We start from the raw sequence: 23,616 nt of genomic DNA on the forward strand, positions 1-23,616 counted from the left end.
ACCTTCGGAGATGCAGCAGCAATAGTGTCTCCCGTGTAAGGCACATCAGTCGTAACGAGCGATCCGGACACAGCTGTGGCCGTGAATTTCGTACGCCCAACGTAAAACACGCTATTCACACTCAAGCCATGATCTGCAGGCAGCTGAAACGTATTAGACGACTTCGCTACGGCAATAATTTGCATCAGTCGTGTAATACCAACGTATCCCGGTAAGGGTTTCGTCTGCTTAGTGATCAATCCAGCCAAAACGTTATAGTTTTGTGACGCCGCCGAGGCCGGAAAGACCGTAGAGAGTGTGATATCAAACGGAGTCATCGACTTAACTGTGAAGGAGGCAGGAGGTGAGCCTAGTACCAGTGTTTCTCCAATCGCCAAGAAACGGGTCGGGTCAATCAACGCTCCATCAAGCTTGATATTGGTTAAAAGACTGCTACTCGCAGTTGCATCGGCTGTAAACTCTAACGCGTAGACTCCAATATCCCCTGCACTCTTATCGCCAAGTGCCACAACCGAATCCACGACACTGAGTTTCTGTAATTCCTGTGTGACTTTCATATGTGTAGCCGAGAATCCGATCGGCTCGGTGGTTTCTCCACCAATTGTTATCCGGAAGGAGCCACTGATATCATTTCGCTTGGCATCTGTGAACACCGTAACGGTGGGGTATACGCTAATCAAAGCGTTTTGTCCTGTAAGCCGCGAGTGCTGAATGAAAATAGCGTCTTCCTCATCGTCTTGGTCCTTTGCGAACGTAACATGCCACGCCTTACCATAAGCGCCGTACTGACTCACACTAACGTTTACAGTACCAGATGCAGTAATAGAGTCGATGGCATCTCGCATCTCACCCGCCCCTGTATCTTTAAACGACAGTGGGGAAGTCACTTTACCCATGTATGACAACGTAAAGGTGCCTCCAATAGTACTCGACGCGTCTGCGAGAATGGTCTGGATTCCAGCTTGTCCTTTAGAGCACACACCTTCGTATTTTACGGTGTGCACTTGTCCGTATACCTGCAAGTTTAGAGGTGCCCATGGTGTACACGCTCCCGTTCCAAATGCACCGTAATCGAACTGTAACGTTGGCCACTCACCTGTCGGATAATATCCCCAGAAACGGACTTGATAGTCGTGAAAATCCAAAATCTTCAACACTCGAGTTTCGCCAGTAAAATAATCACAGGATCCTCGTGGTGTAACAGAAATTTTGGTGAGTCCAGCAGTAGGCGCAGCATCGATGACAAACTCACAGGAATGTCTGGAGAAATCGTTGGGGTTGCGACTCACTTGGATGATGCTGTCCTTGAGTAAAACACCCACTTGGGCAGAGGTGAGAGCGCTGGCAACGGTAAGTTTACCGGTGTTATCATAGTCTGTGACTATTGTTGTTGTGGTCACTTTGAATCTCCTTACTTCGTCCACCGTCACTTTTGAAACCAGATCTAGATCTTCCAGATTCTTTTTCATAGTACTGAGTGTTCCAGATTTACCTAATGTAATACAGTTCGTAGTCTCACTCCCCAGCTTGAGTTTGAACGCGCCATCCGTAGCTGTCGTCGGAGCAAACAGTCGAACCACTTGAACGAACGAAGGAGCCCCCACAACGTACGTATCACACACTTTATCGTCGTTATTGATCTCAAAGAAGCCGTAATGATCGGCAGAAATCCCAGTTTGACCGAGCGCAATCCCGTACGAGTTCACAGGTAACGCTAGACCAGAGTCGATCGAAGTCAGCGAAGACAGCAACTGTAGTCCAGGGTATTTACCGTGCACAACATCCCCAGCGTCGTTGTCGAACGAGATCGTCCAGATGTATCCATACGGTCCACGTACACGGCCAGAGCTGTCCAGTTTGAGTAAATCCTTATTCACTGTAAAGTCTTGAACGCCATGCCCTAACTCCACGTCGATAAAGGAGCTACCCTCCACAGGCTGCACTCTAACGATAAAGCGTTTCCCTCCCACATCTATACGGGCTCCCTTATCCAGCATCGCGCATTGAATCCCATTCAATACTGGCGTAGTGAGGCGGTTATTCGCTTCTGTAAACGTGATGGTAGGACTGCCCGTAAGCACATACAACGCACGCGAGACTGATACGGGACGAATGGAAGAAAGACTGTTAAGAGCGCTTTGAAGAGAGCTCGCAGTGGTGTGAACAGACAACAAGGAGGTCGCATCGTCCCCGTACTGTAAGCGGAAAGTACCAGCGATGTCGTTCTCGAGAGAATTATACACGAAGACTTTCTTGCTTGCAACTTTTCCGAAGGTATCACCCACTGCATACTCGAACAAATATTTCGAGACAGGGTCGCCATGATCCACTGGGTTAGAGAGTCGGAGCTCCATTTGCGACCCGGATAAAGGCCACATGCCAGTGATACCTGGAGGATCAGGAGACGTTGCTACGGCTGTTAGAAGAGGCAGAGCACCTCGTCCTCGCTGCTGTAGATCTGTAGTACTCGCACCATACCCATTCTCGTTCCGAGCAAATGCACGCACGTAGTAGTCTCGGCCCGGATCTAGTCCTTCAATAATTGTCTCCAACGCGACATCCACACCTTTTACTATTTCTTGTACCACAACATTCACTCCCGTTCCTTTCAGTAAAGTTTTGTCATCAACCACAAGCGGTGGCAAATCGCCCATATTCGACAGAAACGTGATCGTCCAGGTCGCTCCGAAGTCGGAGTTTGCACTTCGAGTCACGTTTAGTCGTCCAATAGTAGCGAGACTTTGCAGCTTGGTTCGAACATCTGCTGCAGTGTCGTCAAAGTTGATCACTGCTCCACCCACAGACTGAAAGCTGACTGTAAAATACCCACTGATATCGTCTGCAGTTGCCTTTGTAGAGACCGTCTGCACTTCTTGAATCGCTCCACCAACTTCTCGTGAAGCCACAACTGCGTTGGCTAAGTAATCGCCCTTGATCTCAGTTAGAGTAGTTGTCTGCGTGTCGTCCTGTACGACTGACGCTGTTACGGTGCACGTGGCACAGGCAACACCGTAAACGTCAACAAAGTCCGTGATTCCAGTCTTCTTGTCGACTCGAAGACTCACACTGTTGAGAGACTGGAACGTAACATACCAACGATATCCATTGGCTTTTGTGGGGCCAATCCGTGATACATCAATAGACCCGACGCCGGGTAAAGCACTCAACGCTCTCTTCATCTCCGCTGCCTCTGCATTCACACTCAACGTCGCTTTCTTTCGCACAAACGCCGTTATATGGAGCGTTGTATCGTCAGTCCACGCAGAATCCAACGTCATACTATTCGCTCCAACATTCGTCACTTTAAAGACTTTGGAGCCGATTTGAACCTGCTCTCCACTAGCAATTTTAGAGCTGAAATCGCTCGAAGTAGTGACCAAATTCGACGTCTTTGTAGCTTGGACGTTGCCCAGCGCCGTATCCATCACTTGAATCGTAGTGGCAACCGTCACTCCACGGACATGATAGGAATCCAGCGGTAATTCCAAGTCTGTAAACGGAGCGGTGGCATGAACCGTAAACTCTTCTCCTCCAATCCGCACTTTATCTCCTCGATTCACACGGCCTAACATGGATCCTATAGTCTTTGCTGTTCTCGATCCTGCAGCCACAGTGGCTGTAACTGCGGGGTTCGTGTCTGTCCATTGTCCTTCGAAGCCTATAGACAAGTCGAATGTCCCTCCAAGCACTTTCGTCCCCGAACTATCCGTCGACACAATCTCCCACACTTCTGGATAAAATCCAGAGACACCTGACGTCACATGAGCCCCCTCAAATGACAACGCCCGGTTAGGTGGCTGCACAGCTCGGCATCCAGTCGTATCCCCCACCAATAAATCCGATTGTCGACCACTGACGAGATACGCGCCGTCGAATGTGATCGTGTAGACGAATCCGTTCTTAGCGGCCCCTAAGGCCGATCTCGAGACCCCCACGCTGTCCACATTGGGCAGTTCCTCCAGTGCCATCTCGAACGCCACTTCACTGGCATTCCACGGGATACACGACGTCGTCTCGATGCCTCGACTGTTCTTGAACGTGACCTTGTAGCCACCCGCTAGGATGGGACCAATGGCTGCCACTGAGAACGTCTGCACCTCGTCCACACGTCGAGCTACTTCCACTTTATACCCAATGACAGGAGCACCATTGACGCCCTCGGGTTTGACGTTTAATGGCGGGAAGAACTGCACACGCATCGATGTGTCACTAGCTGGAGATACCAGAATCTTCTCGGGTGGACCGGGGACGTCCTCGGGAGTGAAAAATGCGGCGTTGGCAACAGCGATTAACAGTAATCCGAACAGCAGCATCACGAGATGAATGCGTGACGGCCAGAGCCGTCGAAAGCAGCTTCGGGCCATGCTAGTCCTGGTACTTGGGAGGATGTCACGCGCCTTTATGGAGAGACTTTTGATCCACACGAAACGGCGAGGATCTTTTTGGACAAGGCATAATAATAAACGGATTGGTGGAGAGAAATACCGTCTCAGTGGTCGCCTAGGACTTGTCCATTGAACTCGCCGATATATCATAATAGACCCCCCGTATCGACCCCGTCAAGGTTGACGCGGACAAGAAGTGCGAACGTGTTGTGCCGCCTAAATGAACCATAAAGAAAAGTGTAGTTCTATATTTTCATCCAATTAAACATCGAGCATTATCTAATCAGCTAAAAATCATTAAAAAAAATATTCTAAGAAAGAGTAGGTTATTCTTTATATTGGGAATTTGGAATTACAATACCGACATACCAATCTGGCATGCTTCGCGCAGCCGATCTCCACAGTATGGAGGTTGTCAGTAAAGACCTCCCCAGGCGACGCACCATCAAAGTTGCTTGTCATACTCACTGTCAAATTGACAGTGAATAGATACAGCCGGGTTGTCCCGTGGAGTTCCATTGACACTGTCAATTGACGCTGTCGACCATGGGACAATATATCTATTCTACGCACCTAGTATGCCATCGATCCGTGGCCTTTATCAATGATGTTCCACGACGACGACTATTTTTTCGATTACATTTTAGCAAGCTACTTCATCAAAGTACAGTACCACGCAATATGTGATAATATCATGGTGCTCCAAATTAATTAGCTTATCGAAATTGTTCTTGTTCGTTTGTGAATTTTGCTGTTTACACAAACTACTATTTAACTACCTATAGCTGACGCTATGGAAGTCCAACTACAAACAACCGCCTTGTGATCATGTGCGTACCTCAATCTTGCTGGTCAGGCTCAATGCTGGTCCAAAGGGATCTCATCGAGTCAAGTTCGTTACCGCAGTAGCCCTCGAAGCCGCCCAACTGGAAACCTTTTGGCGCGTTGTCGCTGTCTTGTTTGTCCGTTTCCTTGTCATAATACCCACCAGAGATGGTATTGTTTTTATCGGTGGTGAACTTGAGGTACATGAGGCGCGTTTTGCGGTAATACTTTACCCACTGCGCGAAAACCCCGACGATGTGTTCGTCTTTGGATAGGATGAGAGTCTTCGATTCACCGCCGTCGCCGCCGTGGTATAGAAGAAGTTGTTGACCATCCGGGTCCGTCACGTCGAGACCTACGGCGTCCACGCGGTCAGAGCCGCGGATCGTGACGGAATTTACAACTTGGCCAGGCGAAACGAGCTCCAAGTCCGAGTATTCGTCGCCGTGAGGTCCACCAAAAGTCTTCCCCGGTCGAACGCCCTCTGGCAAAGCAGCAGCGCCACCTACCGCCAACGCGATCGTAGTCAAGACTTGGATGATAAGCGTCATTGTTATTTTGCGTTGCTGGGAGAAGGGAAAATTGGCAATGAACTCAAGATCCCTCCGAAACCATGCATGTGCTGTGTCACGATTACGTGAGATTAAGACTTTCATCATACCAAGTACAAGGCTTGATCTCACGTAATCATGATAAAAATGGGATCGACCAAACCGCATATTTGCATGTCGTTCCAGCCCGTGAGTTAGCCCTGCTATCTATTTAATAATACATGTAGCACTGCTAAGTTGGCAGCGCTCACTCACCGCGGTGTATTTTGCTACTGTGGAGTATTGCTCCGAATGAATGAGCCCCCGACGAGCTACGACGACACACTGCAGCAGCTTAATTCGGCCGACACTACATGTAGCAGCAGACATCTGTCTGCATGAACTATTCAATGACAGCGTCAACACTACAACTGCATAATCGTACGTATGCACCGCATCAACAGCTCCATTTCATAATCAAAGCCAACGGTGGGTCCTGTTTTGCTTTTGCTAGCGGTTACTAAAGGCAGCCTGCCGCACCTCATGCCATGTTGTGTGTCGGAAGAAATAACTCCGCCTACAACCAATCGCGCAACGTCATATTTACTTTATTACTTTACTAGGTGGTTCCGCAAATCACAAAATCTACGCGTACACCATTGTGAGAATTTCTCCAAAGTGGAAATGCTAAAATCAAAGCGAGATAACCTGCAATCACTTATATGCTTATCTTCCAATCGACGTCAAAATATTATATTTTGTGTAGAGCCGTTGACTGGTCGATTCCCTCGCGAAACATAAAGCCGAGACCTTGTATGCTTGTGCCGTATGCACTTTGAATATGCTGTAAGTAATTCTCACTTTACTCGGGAAATGGTGTATCAAATGCCAACACCACTTACAAACTGAACTACACGGTATCCAGATCAGGGCTCGTTGGTGCGGAAAGAATCTAATAGTTTCTCATCACATGTAAAACGATTTACAGTTTGACACAGAATTCCCACAGTTTGCTGTAGAGATCTCAAGTAAGGATTTGGTAAGACCATGGGAGGGACGAGCTGAGCCAGAGCCCAGGCTCACGATTTGGTAGGGAGCCAATATGATTAAAACAGTAGGGTGGCCCGGCTCCAAATAAAGCTTGTTGATTGGCAACAGGAAATTCTTCTCCGCTCTGTTCTTGGATTCATTGAACACCTTTAAAACAACATTCCGATTATCGACCTTCCCGACAGCACCGCCGTCGATAACGACTTTTTATTTATACAGTGTAGGCGAAATACCCAGACGTTCTGATGTTTTCCAAAAGCAACACTGTAATTCGAATCACGAGCCTTACCTCGTGACATCAATAACAACGCGCTAAGTGTGGGGCGGACAATACCTTGGTATTGGCACTGGCTCTCACGGTGCCCTTGTAAGATCACGAAGTGTCATAGAACCCTTGCATTCACCGAACGAAAAATGGTAGACTATTCTTGATGATGCGGCAAGTCTTCGCAAAACATAGCGTTAATTCCAAAGAGAAGGTTGTGCTGCAATCGCGGCATTTCCTCGTCATAAGTGCGCTTGCGTGTATTATCAGAGCTTCCAGGATTCATTCGCTGGGACACCTCCTATCAGCGAGTATGCCAAATCTAGCTGTCATAAACGATCATAATATCGTGTTACATGACAATTGTGCTACACTATGCATACATGTAGTGAGTATTTATTCCCCACTAACCTCTATACTAATCTCTCTCGTTGTCGTGGAAGGCATGGTCAACTGGGAATGACGTCCCACTGAAGTATCATCAGAGTTACCTGATCAGGTAGCTAAATCGGACTTACTTACCCTAGGACAAATCTGTACTGAGATAGGAAGCAACGAATGCACTGGTATACCGATATCAAATCGGTACCAAACTAGCCAAACTAAAATCAAACAAGTGACAGTGACAGAGTATGTCGCTGTCACAGGCATAACTTCCAGTTTCGTCGGAGATGAAGTCCCGGAGAAAGGAAGAAGACACAGTTGGGAGTTACATGCCCGATGAGACTGGATATTATAGTTCAGGTGGCAACACTAGTTTCATCGCATCTTATTTTAAAAGAAACCTTCAGCCTCGTCGGCGGTTAGTGGTTAGTGTAGATATATTGTAGTCCGATGTTCTAGTGATTGATAGTCGTATTCTTTATAGAACCGTCGAGATTGGCTTTGTGAAAAGGTGGTATCGAGCCAAACACCCTTGCTTGCATACTACAGCAGATTCATACCTTTGAGGAATACAAACAAACAAACAAACAAGTATAATGTAGAGTTAATAACGCTCGCTAATGTGAATACGGAGCGAACACCTCTTCAAACGCGGTGGACTGACAAATGTGACTTTAAAAATTCGTAAGAGCAATAAACAGCAATAGCAGCGCTATGAAACACTTCGTCGATGACGTGGGCCTTGTCTTGCCTAGCCATCCGGGGCTGGTGAGGGCCTTATGCAGACCGAATTGCTCTTTCCCGTGAACAGTATTCACTGTAATAACTTATTCGTACCCTCAAATGTAACTCTTTCCGGTAAAACAAGATAATCGTCTGGTAAGTTCCGCCCACAAGTAAGTTTTGGGAGCCAGGTTATTTACCATACTGGTATCCGTATTGATATGGCGGAAAGGATCATCCTACCACATTAACATGGAAAGCTTTAGGATATCGCTTACTGACGTACTGGTACCTATACCGGTATACTGGGATGACCATCCCACTGAATTAATCCTTTGCTGGGCTGTTTCAGCACTACCGTAAATCACGGCGAACATGTAACCTTTCTGGAAAACCTAACACGTAAACAGATTTTATGAAGCATAGATATATCAAGTATATCATCCCAGTAGACTTTTTACATGATCAAATTATCCACTTTTGCGATGTAACATCGCAAAAAGTGGATAATTTGATGCCGCCCTGGCCGAGGTGGATGGAGATGAAAATATCTTTGTAGTTTTACTGCATGTATGGGGATGTCAGTCAGGTTACAGTGATAAAAAATATGTCATTCTCGAGTAATAGCCATCATTACCTGTTTAAGGAAACCAATGCGGAGGTCATATTTGTTGTATTGTGTGTTCGCTCGTTCACATACTACCCCGTAGTTGACGTCGTAGAAGTCCCACCGCAAACAACTAATCGCCCTCTCGACCAGTGTCATTGCACTTCACTCATCTGTCGACACGTGCATATTTCAAGACTTTTTCACCGGCTTGATGCTCGTCCAAATGGGACCCATCGAGTCCAGTTCCTTGCCGCTGTAACCAACAAAACCACCCAACTGGAAACCCTTTGGCGCGGTCTCGCTAGCCTTCTTGTTCAAATCATCCGTTTTAGTTCCGCCATAGATTTCATTTCCCTTATCGGTGGTGAACTTGATGTACACGAGGCGCGTTTTACGGTAGTACTTATCCCAGTGCGCCTCCACTCCAACGATGTGCTCCCCTTTCGCTAGCCAGCGTGTGTCCTTGTCACCGCCGTCGCCGCCGTGGTACAGGATGGTATTCTGACCGGACGGGCTCGTCACATTGAGGCCGACGGCGTCCACGCGATCAGAAGAGCGGATCGTGATGGAATGCACAGTTTGGCCTGGCGACACGATCTCCAGGTCCGAGTACGCATCGCCATGAGGCCCACCACGAGTCACGCCCAGTTGAACGCCATCTTGTAAAGCAGCAGCGACACCTGCCGCAAACGCCAGCGTTGTCAGGACTTGGAGGATAAGCTTCATTGTAGTCTTGAGTTACTGGAAGACGGAAAAAACGACAATGAACAAAAATCTCTCTAGAACCTCGCACTCTGTAAATCGGTCATCCGCGGTGTCGATATACATGCCTAGCTTGTCCAGGCGTTAGTATTCACGTAATCATGATCAAAAACGGGATCGACCAAAACCGTATGTCAGCAAGTGAGTTAGCAATGCTCACTCATCACAGTATATCTCCTATTTTTACATGTTAATATAGTATTTTCCCTGGAAGAGAGAAAAAAAAAAAGCACTCAATTCAATGTAATTCCTGAGTGACTATAAAGAGATAGTGGGAGGTTGAGAGCTCAAGAACCTCACGATAATTGTGTCATCCATTTTGTCGATATACGGGACTTGGACAAAGCTAGGCACGTATATCGACATGATGGATGACCGTTGTAAAATGATTAAATTAGGATCGGTCCTTGCAGTCTCGTTGTTATCGAGTCGATGACTGGGAGTGAGTCGCGGTGTCGTGAATGGCTGAGTGTTCATGATAGCTGTACAACCAAAGCGGAATGGATAGACAGTGTATTCGATCCGAGTTGGTAGTACCAAAGTACCAACTTGGTACTTTTAGGCTGAGTAACAGTGCTTTCTTGTTGGGAAACTACGTCCTTGCCAATTTATGTTTCATAAATATATAGCTATAAAGCATATATTTACAGCAATGGAGTGGGCAGTGCAATTTGCACCTGGTAATTAAACTCGACACATGGTCCATGATCATGCGATATGAGTTGCATCACACACTGATAAAACCTACATGAGACCAAAAAGTTCTCATCAAATAATGTAAATCCGACTTTAAGTACCAACGTGATTAACACATGACTGAACTTCACTATACCCGAAGGTCGCGTTCCAGCAACCGGTTTGATGCACATGAAACAGCTCTGTAATTTAAAATTAAATTGTCGATTAAACTGGTAAAACCGTTTATATAGGTTTTGGAAGGCACCCAATGTCCAGACCATATTCAGATCATAAATATATACAGTAATGCACCCCGATTTCGCGGTGGTGGGCCATATAGGATTTGCAAACACATCAGGTTTCAGCATAGAAACCCGAGGATGTTTGGCAAGAGAGCATTACATCCAGACGTTTATCAGACATCCGAGGGCGATAAAACGGGGTGCAGTTCTGTATATTATATAGTCTCACCGCCTTGCAAGCTTTCTTTTCATATTGAAGCAAGTTGGCGCTTCGACAGAGACACCTTTGGACTGTCATTAGCGTTGTTGGTTCGTAACAGCATTCGAGCGTTTTAAAGCTCAATAAGATAGTGAAAACCGCTAGGATATCGTTAGACTCTTGCACTACATGTAATCGGGATCCTTTCATTGTCGCGGTGTAAAAAGGGTGTCAAAGTAGTCGACTTGCCGAGGCGGAAGCATTTCTGGGCCCAATGCTATGGCAGTGTCCTCTTCTGTATAGTCTGTAAATATCTTGTGTATAACAGCAGGATGCATGCATCCCATTCCGACAAAATAGTAAGTTGCATTTAGGAATTCACGTCTCGTGGCTCTGGATAGCCCACAACACTCTGGCATGTATGATATACAGATAATATCTAAAAACTGAAATTGATAGATATGTAATCACGCACCGGTGGTTGTACAGTATTCAACCGTATCTACAAATTACACCCACGATCATTGAAACAATTCCAGGGGCTTGCTCGCGAAGCGGTCAGAAAGAACAAGCATTTTGTTAAGGAACACATTTTTTTAGGATATAGCCCAGACTGCACGTGCCATCTCTTTTTCACACAGTTTACAAAAGCGCATCAAGGGCCGGCATGGAAATCGATTTAGGCATGTAACGTGTGAGAAGCTTGGTCGCCTTTGGTGGTTGTTCTGCTGTATGATGCAAGTTATGCTTGTGAGGCTACTTGAGTGATACTCGAAAGAAAACAATGAACTAATTCAAGACAACCACGAAGGGCTTGGCCTCAAGCTCGACTCCAAATGCAGATTCGAGGTCTTCTCCTAGCGCTCAGCATCTACTACTCTTCCAGTATGCGTACAGATCCTGCTGTGTTGTGGAAACAGCTATATTCAGCGTTAATATTATTTTGAATAGTAGTGAAGTATACATCCAGATTACTGATTTAAATAATATCAGTACATGGAGCGAGTAGCATCGTGATCCATTTTCTAGGAAGCAAAATAGTACTATTACAGAAATGTAGTAGTAATACAATTTTACAGTAAATTCTCGTTGCTTTGTTAGATCTGATTGGCCGGTGGTGCCAACCTAGCCAATCAGCATGCGTCCTTCTCGCCATTAACATCCCACTTGATTGACCGATTTTGCCATTCAGACGGAAAAACCCCATTAAATTTTTAATGGGTTTTTTTCGTCTTGATTCGCACCAAGTGCGAAGAAAGGCGCTTATTTCTCGTACTTAGTGGGGGGCCTGTATGTGTGCGAAGAAAGGAGGCAGTGGGGAGCGACCTTCGGGGCACCTTCCGCCAACATTACGAAGTTGAAGAAGGTTAATACTAGCAACTCCTAGTTTTTTTCATCGAAAGTTCTACAAGTTCGTAGTTTTTTTTATCATGGAGAACTACCACATCTTGGAGCGTATCGGCGAAGGGTCTTTCGGGAAGGTCTACCGGGGCCGTCGCAAGTACTCGGGGCTCATCGTCGCGCTCAAATTCGTGACGAAGCAGGGCAAAAGCGCGCGAGATCTCGAGAATCTCCGCCAGGAAGTAGGTTTCAACATTAAAACAAAAAACAAAAAGCAAAGCCTAAACTAACATTCCATTATCAATGGGTAGATCAATATCCTCCGACGACTGAATCATTGCAACATCATTGCAATGATGGACTCGTTCGAGACGGAAGGGGAGTTCTGTATGGTGACGGAATACGCTCAGGGAGAGCTGTTCCAGGTCCTGGAGGACGAGCACAGTCTGCCTGAAGAAGAGATCAGGAAGATCGCCATTCAACTCATTCAAGCTCTTCATGTTCTGCACTCGAACCGCATTATCCATCGAGATATGAAGCCCCAGAACATCCTCATTGGCTCCAAGCAGCAGATCAAGCTGTGCGACTTCGGCTTCGCCCGTGCCATTGCACACGATACGAGTCTGTTGAGGTCGATCAAGGGCACGCCACTGTATATGGCTCCAGAACTAGTGCAAGAAAAGCCGTACAATTACACAGTAGATCTGTGGTCTCTAGGTGTGATTTTGTACGAACTTGCAACAGGGAGACCCCCGTTCTACACAGACCGGATAGTGTCGCTGATCCAGATGATCGTACGCGACGATGTCAAGTATCCGTCCACAATGTCTGCGGATTTCCAGAGTTTTCTCAAGGGATTATTGAACAAAGATCCCGCTCAGAGACTCAAGTGGCCTGAGATCTTGAAACATCCGTTCATACAGGAAACACCTGAACAACTCGAGACCCGCCTTCAGCTCGAGCGACAAGTCCGTACTTTACCACGATTCTTCCAGGAAAACGAGCTGCATCAGCCTCCAGCAGACGAAAATGAGGAGAAGGTGAAGCCGAGCGTGGAGCGTCTGCGTTCCTGTGACGAGTGGAAGATATGCGACCCAGAAACCGGTCGACAGCTGTCTAAACCGGAGATTCCTGTTGAAAACACCACGGAAACGGAAGATCTAAGTAACAATCGTGAGCCTTCTTCACCCCCGGAACCTGCTAAACCGGTTCATTCCGTGGCTCTGGAAAATTTTCTCGTTGTTTGGGATCGCGTCAGTCGAGAAATGGACGTGAAACACGTGGATGCAGAGCTTATGAGCTCTCCGCTGTTCGCCAATGCTGTCGATCTGCTATCGTCGATTCCTACTCATGAGTTCTCCAATGATATTTTGTCAAAAATCGGGTCTTTGCTCCAATTGTTGTACCGATCTTTGGTGCTGCAACTGAAGAATTCCGACCAACTAACAGAATTTGGCAGCTTGATGCAGTCAAAAGACAATATCCACCGCTTTCTGACTCACGTAGTGGAGATTAACGGGGCGCTAGAATCCGACCAGGAACAAATGAGTGACGTGATTTACAAATGTGTGCGATGCTGCATGATCTGTACGACGATCGTCAACTCTATCGATTCTGGAACCGATTTAGAACAACTAGATTACCGCGAGTTCTGCAAAAGTGACGTAGACGTGATATCTCTGGTGTTAACGTGCAAGGACGAAGTTGTGGCTGCTTCTCACTCGAAAGCTCTGAAATGGCTCGGATCAATGATCGATCGATCTCAAAATCTCACAACATTACTCGAGGTAGTGTACCCGTCTGGAGTGATCCAAACCCTGTGCAAAATCCTGCATACCTCGGGTGTTTCACGGTCTCCTGGAGGCAGAATCTCTAAAAGCGGTCGAGATTTGGGTCTCTATTCTGTGTTCGCATTGGCTGCTTTCGTTCAGCCTGATGCGAAGTGCTGGAGTCCTCTGCAGCCTTTCCCTGTACTGAGTTTAGTTCGTGACGATAACGTGCCGATGGAGAGCTCCAATGTAAGACCCCTATACAAACTGCGTGTTAAAGTCCACTCGGAAGTTGGCTCGCAGCTTCTTAGCAGTGGCGTCGGCGAACTGATCGCTTTGCTCGGGGATGAAATTAGCGAACGCGTGCGACTGAAACAAAGCGAAGCCGATGACGAAGATATTGGAGAAGAAGACGCAGACCAGTCCACTATCTGTTGCATTCTAAAGATTCTCATGCACTCGTGTCGGTCCTCTGCACCTCTCTCGAAGAAACTTACAGTCACGAAAATTGTGTTCCAGAAACACCGCGACACAGATATTTTCACTATTCTGCTCTGGGGGTTTTCATCCGGATGTTTACACCAGATTGAGCAGTACTTTGCAACGGAATTACTGTCGGTTATCCTGCGTCGCGGTGTGCTTCCAAAGCGGCAAATATGGCGATGCGCACAGACTTTGTTCCCAGTGCTTCACGCAGCGAACGACACGGCGTTGTTGAGTGCATTGAGCACGTTTTTCGCTGAAATCGTCGAATCTTGCAACATTGACGAGTCTGCACTTGGCAACAATGACCCTGATAAATTAGAACCGATGGATAAGGAGCTGTGGAACCTGCTAGTCCATGGAGCGCTCCCTTCGAAATGTTCTGATGCGGTTTTTCGATTATTCAGCAATAATTCCCCCGAGGAAGATAGTAAAGCGCAGATGCTCACAAGTTATAATATTCGAGCACAGGGACTGCTGGACAGTGGAATTGTATTCTTACTGAGAGTGGCGTCGAAGGCTGCTCCATTGCGAGATGGAGCGACTCGATCCGATGAGATGAATATGTTCATGTCGGTTTTCCAACATGATCAAGCTTGGGAGGTGTTCGACGAAATGATGGCAACTGGCGGTGGAGATCTCCTCTCGCCTTGGGGATTGTTTTGCTTTCTCAAATTATTGCGTATTGTGCGTGAAATGCAATGCAACGAGCCACAAATGGAAATCGCGGTCAACGAACATCTTTTGCTGCATTTGGTGAATTTACTCGAGTTGAAACACATTGAGTACCTTTTCCAGTGGCCAGAGATCGTTGGAGGGGGCACCAATGCCGTCAAGGCGCTTGTACATGCCACTGTGAAGGTTTTGGGCATTCCATTTGCACACAGTGTATCGGAGGAGCTCCTTGTGGATACACAAGAAATCCTGTACGATGCCAAGTGCGTACAGAAACTGCTCGGGGTGCTCCGGTTCGTGTTCTCGACGAAAGAGCTGCAACTCGAGGCGTCAGTGCTAGAGCTACCGATCAGCTTTTTGTCTCGACTCGTGACAAGTTCGACGCATTTTGGGTCACAATTTGTGGAAGCGGACGGAATGCTGGTCATTAAAGAGTGTGGGATGTTGAGTGGCAACTGTTCACCCTCTTTAATCATCGACACACTCTTAATAGTGAGTCAACTGGCACGCAGTTCCCAGAACAATTACGACTGCATTCTAAAAGCGGATCTTTTATCAGAGTTCTTCGAACTAACGCAGCACTCAGAGGCAATGGTGCGTGCAAAGGCGTTGAACTGTATCGGGAATTTGTGCCGACACTCGACACTGTTCTATGATCAGTTCGTAACGCCACTAAACGGAAAAGCGTCAAACACGGTTCTGGCTGGAATGATCCGAGGGCTATCCGACCCCGACAACTACGTTCGACGTTTCGCGTGTTTTGCCATTGGCAATGCAGCTTTCCACACTGGGGAATTGTATGACGCACTTCGTCCGGCGATTCCTCTTTTGGTGCAGAACCTTCATAATGACGAGGATAAAACACGCTCGAATGCTGGAGGAGCACTCGGAAATCTCGTTCGAAACTCGGACGAGCTATGCGAGGCGCTCTGTAGTCACCAAGCCCCATGGGAACTCTTCGAATTGGCCATGACGGAAACTAGCACGGCCTCGCGCCGCATTGTGCTATTTTCTCTTGGTAACTTTTGTGTGTATCCTGAATGCTTCAACTTCCTTGTTGAAGCGGAACCGGGATTCGTTGAAGAACTGGAGCATCTGTACGACGAAGTGGTCGCTGACGAGGTATCTCGGCGAAACATCCGCCGCATCCTCGCAAAGATCGAAGAGCTGGATTATGAAGAAGGGCAGGAATTTTAAGAATAAGGTGTTTTTTTTTACATACAAGGTACTTATTATTAACGTAAATAGTAGTACTTCGAAGTAGTAGATAAGTATTTGCTTAGTAAATATTAAAGGAACGACGATGAAAATGTATCTGTAGTTGGTTTGGTGTCACCAACTTGACAAGCTCTATTATATGAGCGTCAGATCTGTGTGGGCCCCGGATACAATCGCCTCGCAGGATCCCAGAGCGAAAAGAGCGAGTCACACCCTGGTGGCCAAACTGGCTGTGCAAAAGTTTCCCCATTCTTCGTAACGATGGGTTTCTATGGCGGGAGCGACGGCAGTGAAGAAATGGAGCCATTTTGAACAGCGCATTGACACAGATGTTGGTAGTCTCGGTTCAAATGCTAACTGAGATAGTTTTTGCCAATCCCTTGTTGTCAACATTGTTGCAACCCAAGCGTGCTCGAAGTAACCGAAGCATGGAGCACGAAAACTACTATAGCGTCATGCAATTTGCTGCGAAATCCGCGGCATGACCGTACCCAAGACCCTCGGAATTCCTTGCTATCTGGAAGGATGAAGCGAACCCTTCACAGCGATTCTGAACTTTTGACAGCAATTGCGGGGGCGGGGAGACTGCAGAGAGCCATTATTCGATGCTGCGACGTTGATGGACCTGGCAGGAGCATGACGACGCTGTCGTCGTAAAATAATTCCGCTTGGATTTACAGTTTCTGTGGACTGGGCTCCATGCGAAGGTGTGTGGATTAACTTCTCGTACTCGCATCCTGTCATGCGCATGCTATGGAGCGCTTCACCGCTGTGACTCGTAACTGGCATCCGATCGATCGTAGCGGATCTCAACTCTGTGATACCAGTCGAAGATTCACTGCAACGGACAGCAGAGCAAGTTGCCTCCGTCGAGGCAATTGCCAGTGACAACTTGTCACTTCCATTGACACTTCCATAGATACATGCAAGACATGCATTTGTACGCATTCTCCACTTTTTGTGAAGATCCGTGAAAAATTGAGTTTACGCTCCAACTTGGAGGTTCAATGCGACGGTTTTTCACTTGGGCTCAGTATGCCCGTTATGCAACCATAGCAGACGGGAAGCGAAACATCATAAAGCACTTTTTCTGAAAAAAAAAAGTTCTTGCCTTGACTGCTCATAGCTTATGGCCCACCATAATAAAAAAGATCAAAAGTGGGCCGAAAGGTGGGTACTACTGCCCATTCCTCGACATCGGAGGTCACGTGCTATGGATTCCACTATACCCAGAATGGGCACCTCCAGCATACTGGAAAAATGGAGCCATTAACGTGACTTCTCTTGCAGCACATTTTAGTCGTTTTGTTGCACTTGTTGCGCGGCCTTAAGGCAATTGTGAACGTAAGTCCAGTGTTTGGCTCAAGGGTTTGCACCCCAATGAACGCTTGATCCAAATTCAGAGGCTGATACATCCACTCTACTCACCGAGCTACGATTAGGCGGAATCACTCTTGACAACACGCACAAATGCCAGCGAGAAGTGTATGATATATGTACTGGATTCGTTGCTTTCTGGGTACTAAACCCTAGTGACGTGTAAGCAAAAGCCTGCCATCAGACTTTTAGGCGTGCAACGATACAGAGGTTCTCCTAACCTCCAGTTTACAAACCAAAAAAAGGGTTGAAAATTGGTCCTCATAATCCTACCCGTTTTTTACTTCCCGTGCCCATTTCTATCCGCCGTTCTCGGTTCAGACTCTGCCGCTCGCTCTTTCATAAGTCAAGTAGAGGCTTGGAGGCAAGTAGGAGTTTTTCAAGCTAGAGCTCGTGACGTTCGTTACTATCGAGAACCCAGCGCCACCTTCGTCCTCGTCACTTCTCCTTCTCTCTGCTCGCTATAATACCATGCCCTCTGCTGAGGTGGAAATCGATAATCTACGCGCCGACTACGCGCCGCAATCGCCGGCCAAGTACGCGGCCACTGTGCCGGCCAACAGCAGTACCAGCAGCACGGCCAGTTTTAAGGCCTACTCCATGGGCGATGAGGAGGACATCGACGATACGTACAGCCAGGCGCCGGCCTCAGCCCCCGGTCGTGACTCGTTCGACTACCGCCGCGTACAGCAGGCCAGCAGCTTTGACGTGCAGGAGATGATCAACATGCGCGAGAGCAACTTCCGGGACAGCCTCATGCCGGGCCACGAGCCCGGCTCCAACCACGACTCGGGCTCGAACAGTGGCGGCCGGCCCACGGAAATGGGCAACGCGCTCATGCGCATGGACGAGAGCTACCGTCGAGCGTACAACAACAACCAGCGACCGTCGGCCGTGGGCACGACGCCCGATGGCCTGACGCCGCTGCTGCAGGCGGCCCGGGCCGGCGACATTGTGCTGGTAAATGCGCTAGTCATCCAGGCCGGCACGGACATCCTCCGACGCGACCCCATGTTCGGCCAGACGGCCCTGCACTTCGCTATTCGAGGCGGCCACCTCAATGTGGTGCAGGCGCTGCTCATGCCGCAGCTGCGCGGCTCCATCGTCAACGTGGCCGACAACCGCCGCAACACGGCGCTGCATTTGGCCGCGGCCAAGTCGCGCCGCATGACTAAAGTGCTGCTGGAGTGCGGGGCCGACGTCAATTTCCTCAATATGCGCAACCAGACGCCGCTGGGTGTGCACATTTTGACCGTCACGAGGGACGACCCGACCATGACGGAGATCTTACTGCAGCACCGCGCGAACGCCAATGCTCCAGTGGATAAATCGACGATCCTGCATGTGGCCCTGGACAAGGGACTGATCCAGATCGCCACACGCCTCGTGCGCCACGGGGCCAGACTCGACCTCAAGGACGAGTCGGGCAAGACGGTTTTCGACAAGGTGGACCCGGTCCAACTCAAGATGCTTATGGCCAAGGTGGCCCACCCACCGGTATGGGTACCGGACAGCGAGCGGCCAGAATGCATGGAGTGCCAGAAGAAATTTGGCAGTCTGGGATCGCGCAGACACCACTGCCGCATGTGCGGCCGGGTACTGTGCTCCGCCTGTTCGGCGTGCCACGTGCGGGCCAAGAAACTGCCGTTCCCGGCCCGTCGCCGCGGCAAGAAGAATAAGGCCGAGAAAGCATCGGCCAACACCCGTGTGTGCAATATGTGCTACGAGATCTGCACTGAGGGCGACCTGCGGGTGTCGAACACCGGGCTGGGAACCCGGGCACACAGCGATACGGCATAACCTGGTGCGTCTCTCGCGAGCGTGAGCTTCTTCTTGTCTCCCGTGCTCTTCTCTTTTATTTTTTTTTTCTCGCCTACGCTTTTGGTCCGGATGATGGCGCTGTTATTATAGAGGTAGGCATTTGAACCCCCAAGAAGCTCTTCCAGACGTATGGAATACGCAGAGACAGACAGGTACATTTTTCTTCATGTACGAGGTAGTGCATGACTTGACGTACGCGGCGGTGATAAGACCACTACACAAAAAACACATTTCAGTACATGTACTCTACAATAGTGTTTGCATTAGCTGAACTTCAGTCAGCTCTAGGAGTTTGTCGCGTGCCACTCGAGCCACTGGATAGATAGTGTTGACGTCGCGGGATCTTTGTGCATCTCCCGTGATGATGGCCATCATTACCAACTGAAGTTGCCGAAATGATATGAAGACTGAAGGATACATGGATACATGCATTACACTTGACTCTCGTGGCTGAGGCATTTGCGTTGGGTTCAAGGACTTTTTGGTGAAGTTTCAACTTGAGTTCAGGTAGACATGCCCCTCCGTTCTAACGACCGATTGCCTGTCTGCTGGTCTGCGAATTTTGAAGTGCGTCAATGGGAACTGCCGGCAGTAACTATTGTGGCGATTCAAGTTGGAAGTAGCTGAATTTTTGTGCCCGCAATGCTAGCATGGTGCAGCTAAGCATACGTTGACACGTCGATCTAGGTGCAACCGGCACTCGGTTTCAATAAATTTGCAATGCAACGTCTTAACGCCTACTTATAAATGCGAAAACGCCTTTATAATATGTACCAGTATGCAACCTACTACGCAATGCAAGGAATCGCCTATCATCCAACACGGTCGAAATTCGCCTATGAGCTGCTGGACCTGGTGATAACAACTAGTACTAGTACTACGTAGTACGAGACTGCCTGAAGGACGCCAAGGACTAACGTTATTAGCCACAACACATCTATTACCTCAAACAGGCCAAGAAAACCCATTTTGATAATTATTTTGCAAACGTTTTCAAAACCCAGAAACGGTAACCGGATACATTTTCCGAATGCTTTCAAACAGCAAAGCTTGATTTACTATTGTAGTACAATTTACGCTTAGTTGTCGACGGTGGCCATGTGCAGCACAAGGTCCACGAGACGGTTCGAGTAGCCCCACTCGTTGTCGTACCAAGCCACGAGCTTCACGAAGTTGTCGTTCAGAGCAATGCACGCCTCCGCGTCGAACGTGCTCGAGTGCTTGTCGTGCAAGAAGTCGTTCGACACCACCTGGTCCTCCGTGTAACCGAGGATGCCAGACAGCTCGCCCTCCGAAGCGGCCTTCACGGCAGCCTTGATAGCGTCCATCGACGCAGCCTTCTCCAGACGGCACGTCAGGTCCACCACAGACACATCCGGCGTAGGCACACGGAAGGCCATGCCCGTCAGCTTGCCATTCAGCACCGGAAGCACCTTGCCCACAGCCTTAGCGGCACCCGTCGACGACGGGATGATGTTCTGGCCGCAGCCACGCCCACCACGCCAGTCCTTGCCTCCCTTTGCAGGGCCATCCACAGGAAGCTGCGTGGCCGTCGTCGCGTGCACAGTCGTCATCAGACCCTCCACGATGCCGAAGTTGTCGTTGATCACCTTGGCCAGAGGCGCAAGGCAGTTCGTCGTGCACGAAGCGTTCGACACCACCGGCGCCGAGCCGTCGTACTCCTTGTGGTTCACTCCCATCACGTACATGGGCGTGGAATCCTTAGGCGGGGCCGAGATCACCACCTTCTTGCAGCCACCCTCAATGTGGGCCTGGGCCTTCTCCGTCGTCGTGAACACACCCGTCGACTCGCACACGTACGTGGCACCGGCCTTGCCCCACGGGATCTCCGACGGGTTGCGGGCGGCGAACACGCGGATCACCTCGCCGTTCACGACCAGGTTGCCGTCCTTGGTCTCCACGGAGCCGTCGAACTTGCCGTGGGTCGAGTCGTACTTGAACAGGTACGCCATGTACTCCAGGTCCATGAAGGGGTCGTTGATGGCCACCACCTTGGTCTTGGGGTTCTCGATGGCGGCGCGGGCCACGAGACGGCCGATGCGGCCAAAGCCGTTGATTCCGATGGCGACTTGCTCAGACATAGTTGGTGTTGATGTTAGGATGGGGTCTCGATTGCAATGCAAAATAAAGAGTGAACTATGGCCACGTTGGCTTGCTACCCGGCCGGCCATGCATGGATCTGGTTTGAGGAGACGTCACTGCGTCGTCGGAGCATTGACACGCATGGATATTCTGCTGGGATACCGTAGAGTGAAGTTGAGTTTTTACGAGCCAATGAGAGGGCGGCGTAAAAAGTCAGCGGCACAATCCGGTTGGATTATGGCACATAATTCCAAGTTCGATTGCAAACCTGTGACGTGTGAAAAAAAAAAAAACGTGCCATGCTTGCTGGTCACTGACCAGTGGTCAGGCTGAGCAAGCGTCGAATGGCCGCAGCGAGTACTTGCATTGCATGCAGCGACAAGAACTGTGCCTCGTGAATGGCTACGTTTAATTACAGTTAATAGGAAATATAACACCGTCAGGTTTTTCGTCGGGATCGAAACTCTTGCTACGGTCCAGTGGATTGACAAGTGTTGGAGTACTTAAGAAAGCCACCGGTGTAAACTGCTACAATAATGTGAGGTGATAGCACTAACCCACTGCATGCACAACAGCAGCAATACGTAGTTCATACTAGCTAGGATATGCTACGTTGCAAGCGTTGGCTAGAATCTACACACACTTCTTCGAATTGTTGATACACACCCAAATACGGCAGTTCCGGCGATGCAATAACAGCATTGATAGCTTAGTTACCCACAGTGTGCGCCCTGCATTAAATGGCTCTCACTCTTGCGAGGCGTTCTCCTATGCAAGCAATGCTGGCTATGCCGACCACCAGCATCGTGCTGACGTGGTCATAGAAGGTTTTCACCGAGCTTACTGTCGCAGTACACGGGGGTAGCATAACCTTGGTAGTTCGAGCGGATCTTCAGCATCCCATACGCATACGAAAAAAAGCAAAAAGTCGTCAAACAGTTAGCTCCAAAGCAAACAAACACAAGTCTCCAGCATAATTCGCATTTAGCGTCTCCACGTAGCAAGGATCAAACCAGTCCCACGCAGCATGCACTAGGTGTTGCCAGGCACACGGCGTGAACGTGTCCGGTACCTTTGCCTTCCGTGTCGTCTGTCGACTCGACAGTGTCGAGTGCACACACATTGCAATTTCAATGCAAGAACGACGTCTACACGGCCAACGCTTGTCCTTGTTCGTCGCCGAGCCCTTCCAATCCCAGTGTGCAGCACACTGTGCTGCGTGCTGCACAGCACTAGCAGCAACTCCAACAGCAGAAACGAAGCTTACTGGGAGTTGTCCGCGGCGCTTCCTCGATTGCTTGCGTCTAGAAAGACAAGAAGGGCATTGCGTGCATCTGCGGTATCATGCAGCTGGTGGTGGAAGCCACTCGCTGCACTTTCACCAAGCATGCTCACTTGACGACGTGCCACGTACGTTGAAGACTCATGCCAAATGAACAGAACCACTGCGAAAACAAAGATTCGGCTAGGGTTAGGTCTTTTGGCGCGTGTTTTTCTCCTGATTTCTGCTTGGAGCGCGATCTTTTACTTTTTTACAGAGTATCAATTACTTTTTACGCTTCAATCCCATTGGTCAATCGAAGATTCTAAGTTTTTACGCCACGTACCCCGTGTCACATACAAAGGCTCCAGTGTTGAACCCTCTGACGGGGCAAGTGCTATGAGCAATCGATACGCCGCGTCATGGAGAGATTGAGGAGACCTTGGCAAGATTCTTCTTGCACAAAGCTCTCATTCTTCATTTTGCAAGAACTTAGTAAATCCCCCCACCATCAACAATGTCTGAGCAAGTCGCCATCGGTATCAACGGCTTTGGCCGCATCGGCCGTCTCGTGGCCCGCGCCGCCATCGAGAACCCCAAGACCAAGGTGGTGGCCATCAACGACCCCTTCATGGATCTGGAGTACATGGCGTACCTGTTCAAGTACGACTCGACCCACGGCAAGTTCGACGGCTCCGTGGAGACCAAGGACGGCAACCTGGTCGTGAACGGCGAGGTGATCCACGTGTTCGCCGCCCGCAACCCGTCGGAGATCCCGTGGGGCAAGGCCGGTGCCACGTACGTGTGCGAGTCGACGGGTGTGTTCACGACGACGGAGAAGGCCCAGGCCCACATTGAGGGTGGCTGCAAGAAGGTGGTGATCTCGGCCCCGCCTAAGGATTCCACGCCCATGTA

At 49.0% G+C, this 23,616-nt stretch overlaps 9 protein-coding genes across 11 annotated transcripts in view; 3 read left to right on the plus strand and 6 right to left on the minus strand.

The window, feature by feature from the left end:
* PPTG_01092 (hypothetical protein) overlaps positions 1-46 on the minus strand; it is a gene marked incomplete at both ends in the record, with an annotated part of 17,859 nt that extends 17,813 nt beyond the window's left edge. The window contains one exon of the mRNA XM_008892690.1: positions 1-46. Within this exon, the coding sequence (XP_008890938.1) occupies positions 1-46 (46 nt within the window).
* Positions 47-121: 75 nt separating this feature from the next.
* Positions 122-4,364, minus strand: PPTG_01093 (hypothetical protein; the record flags this gene model as incomplete). The annotated part of the gene is made up of 2 exons (XM_008892691.1): positions 122-133; positions 204-4,364. 2 exons carry the CDS (start codon positions 4,362-4,364, stop codon positions 122-124), a joined length of 4,173 nt encoding a protein of 1,390 aa, XP_008890939.1.
* Positions 4,365-5,224: 860 nt separating this feature from the next.
* On the minus strand, positions 5,225-5,761 carry PPTG_01094 (hypothetical protein; the record flags this gene model as incomplete). The annotated part of the gene is made up of 1 exon (XM_008892692.1): positions 5,225-5,761. The coding sequence occupies one exon, from the start codon at positions 5,759-5,761 to the stop codon at positions 5,225-5,227; it is 537 nt and encodes a 178-aa protein (XP_008890940.1).
* Positions 5,762-8,713: 2,952 nt separating this feature from the next.
* PPTG_01095 (hypothetical protein) lies at positions 8,714-9,522 on the minus strand. Its single transcript, XM_008892693.1, has 2 exons — positions 8,800-9,522; positions 8,714-8,726 (listed from the first exon to the last, which is right to left on the minus strand). The coding sequence occupies exon 1, from the start codon at positions 9,496-9,498 to the stop codon at positions 8,962-8,964; it is 537 nt and encodes a 178-aa protein (XP_008890941.1). The 5' UTR covers positions 9,499-9,522; the 3' UTR covers positions 8,714-8,726; positions 8,800-8,961.
* A 2,517-nt stretch (positions 9,523-12,039) lies between these two features.
* PPTG_01096 (ULK/FUSED protein kinase) lies at positions 12,040-16,226 on the plus strand. The gene is made up of 2 exons (XM_008892694.1): positions 12,040-12,236; positions 12,306-16,226. The coding sequence occupies exons 1-2, from the start codon at positions 12,084-12,086 to the stop codon at positions 16,116-16,118; spliced, it is 3,966 nt and encodes a 1,321-aa protein (XP_008890942.1). The 5' UTR covers positions 12,040-12,083; the 3' UTR covers positions 16,119-16,226.
* Positions 16,227-17,819: 1,593 nt separating this feature from the next.
* Positions 17,820-20,384, plus strand: PPTG_01097. Of its 2 annotated transcripts, XM_008892696.1 has the most exons (2): positions 17,820-20,024; positions 20,115-20,384. In XM_008892696.1, exon 1 carries the CDS (start codon positions 17,988-17,990, stop codon positions 19,314-19,316), a length of 1,329 nt encoding a protein of 442 aa, XP_008890944.1. In that variant the 5' UTR covers positions 17,820-17,987; the 3' UTR covers positions 19,317-20,024; positions 20,115-20,384. The 2 variants fall into 2 exon arrangements, with proteins under 2 accessions (XP_008890944.1, XP_008890943.1); XM_008892695.1 differs by having other exon boundaries at positions 17,820-20,384.
* PPTG_01098 (glyceraldehyde-3-phosphate dehydrogenase) lies at positions 20,257-21,578 on the minus strand. The gene has a single exon (XM_008892697.1). It carries the CDS (start codon positions 21,527-21,529, stop codon positions 20,417-20,419), a length of 1,113 nt encoding a protein of 370 aa, XP_008890945.1. The 5' UTR covers positions 21,530-21,578; the 3' UTR covers positions 20,257-20,416.
* Positions 21,579-21,750: 172 nt separating this feature from the next.
* PPTG_20847 (hypothetical protein) lies at positions 21,751-22,339 on the minus strand (the record flags this gene model as incomplete). Its single annotated transcript, XM_008893046.1, has 2 exons — positions 21,751-21,842; positions 22,276-22,339. The coding sequence occupies 2 exons, from the start codon at positions 22,337-22,339 to the stop codon at positions 21,751-21,753; spliced, it is 156 nt and encodes a 51-aa protein (XP_008891294.1).
* A 785-nt stretch (positions 22,340-23,124) lies between these two features.
* PPTG_20848 overlaps positions 23,125-23,616 on the plus strand; it is a 3,126-nt gene continuing 2,634 nt past the window's right edge. The window contains exon 1 of one of the 2 annotated variants that reach the window (XM_008893047.1): positions 23,125-23,575. In XM_008893047.1, the coding sequence (XP_008891295.1) occupies positions 23,219-23,575 (357 nt within the window). In that variant the 5' untranslated portion in view covers positions 23,125-23,218. The remainder of the gene's footprint in view (positions 23,576-23,616) is intronic. The other variant, XM_008893048.1, reaches the window with a different exon arrangement.

This window comes from Phytophthora parasitica (assembly GCF_000247585.1).
Source record: "Phytophthora parasitica INRA-310 unplaced genomic scaffold supercont2.1, whole genome shotgun sequence".
NCBI lineage: Eukaryota > Oomycota > Peronosporomycetes > Peronosporales > Peronosporaceae > Phytophthora > Phytophthora nicotianae.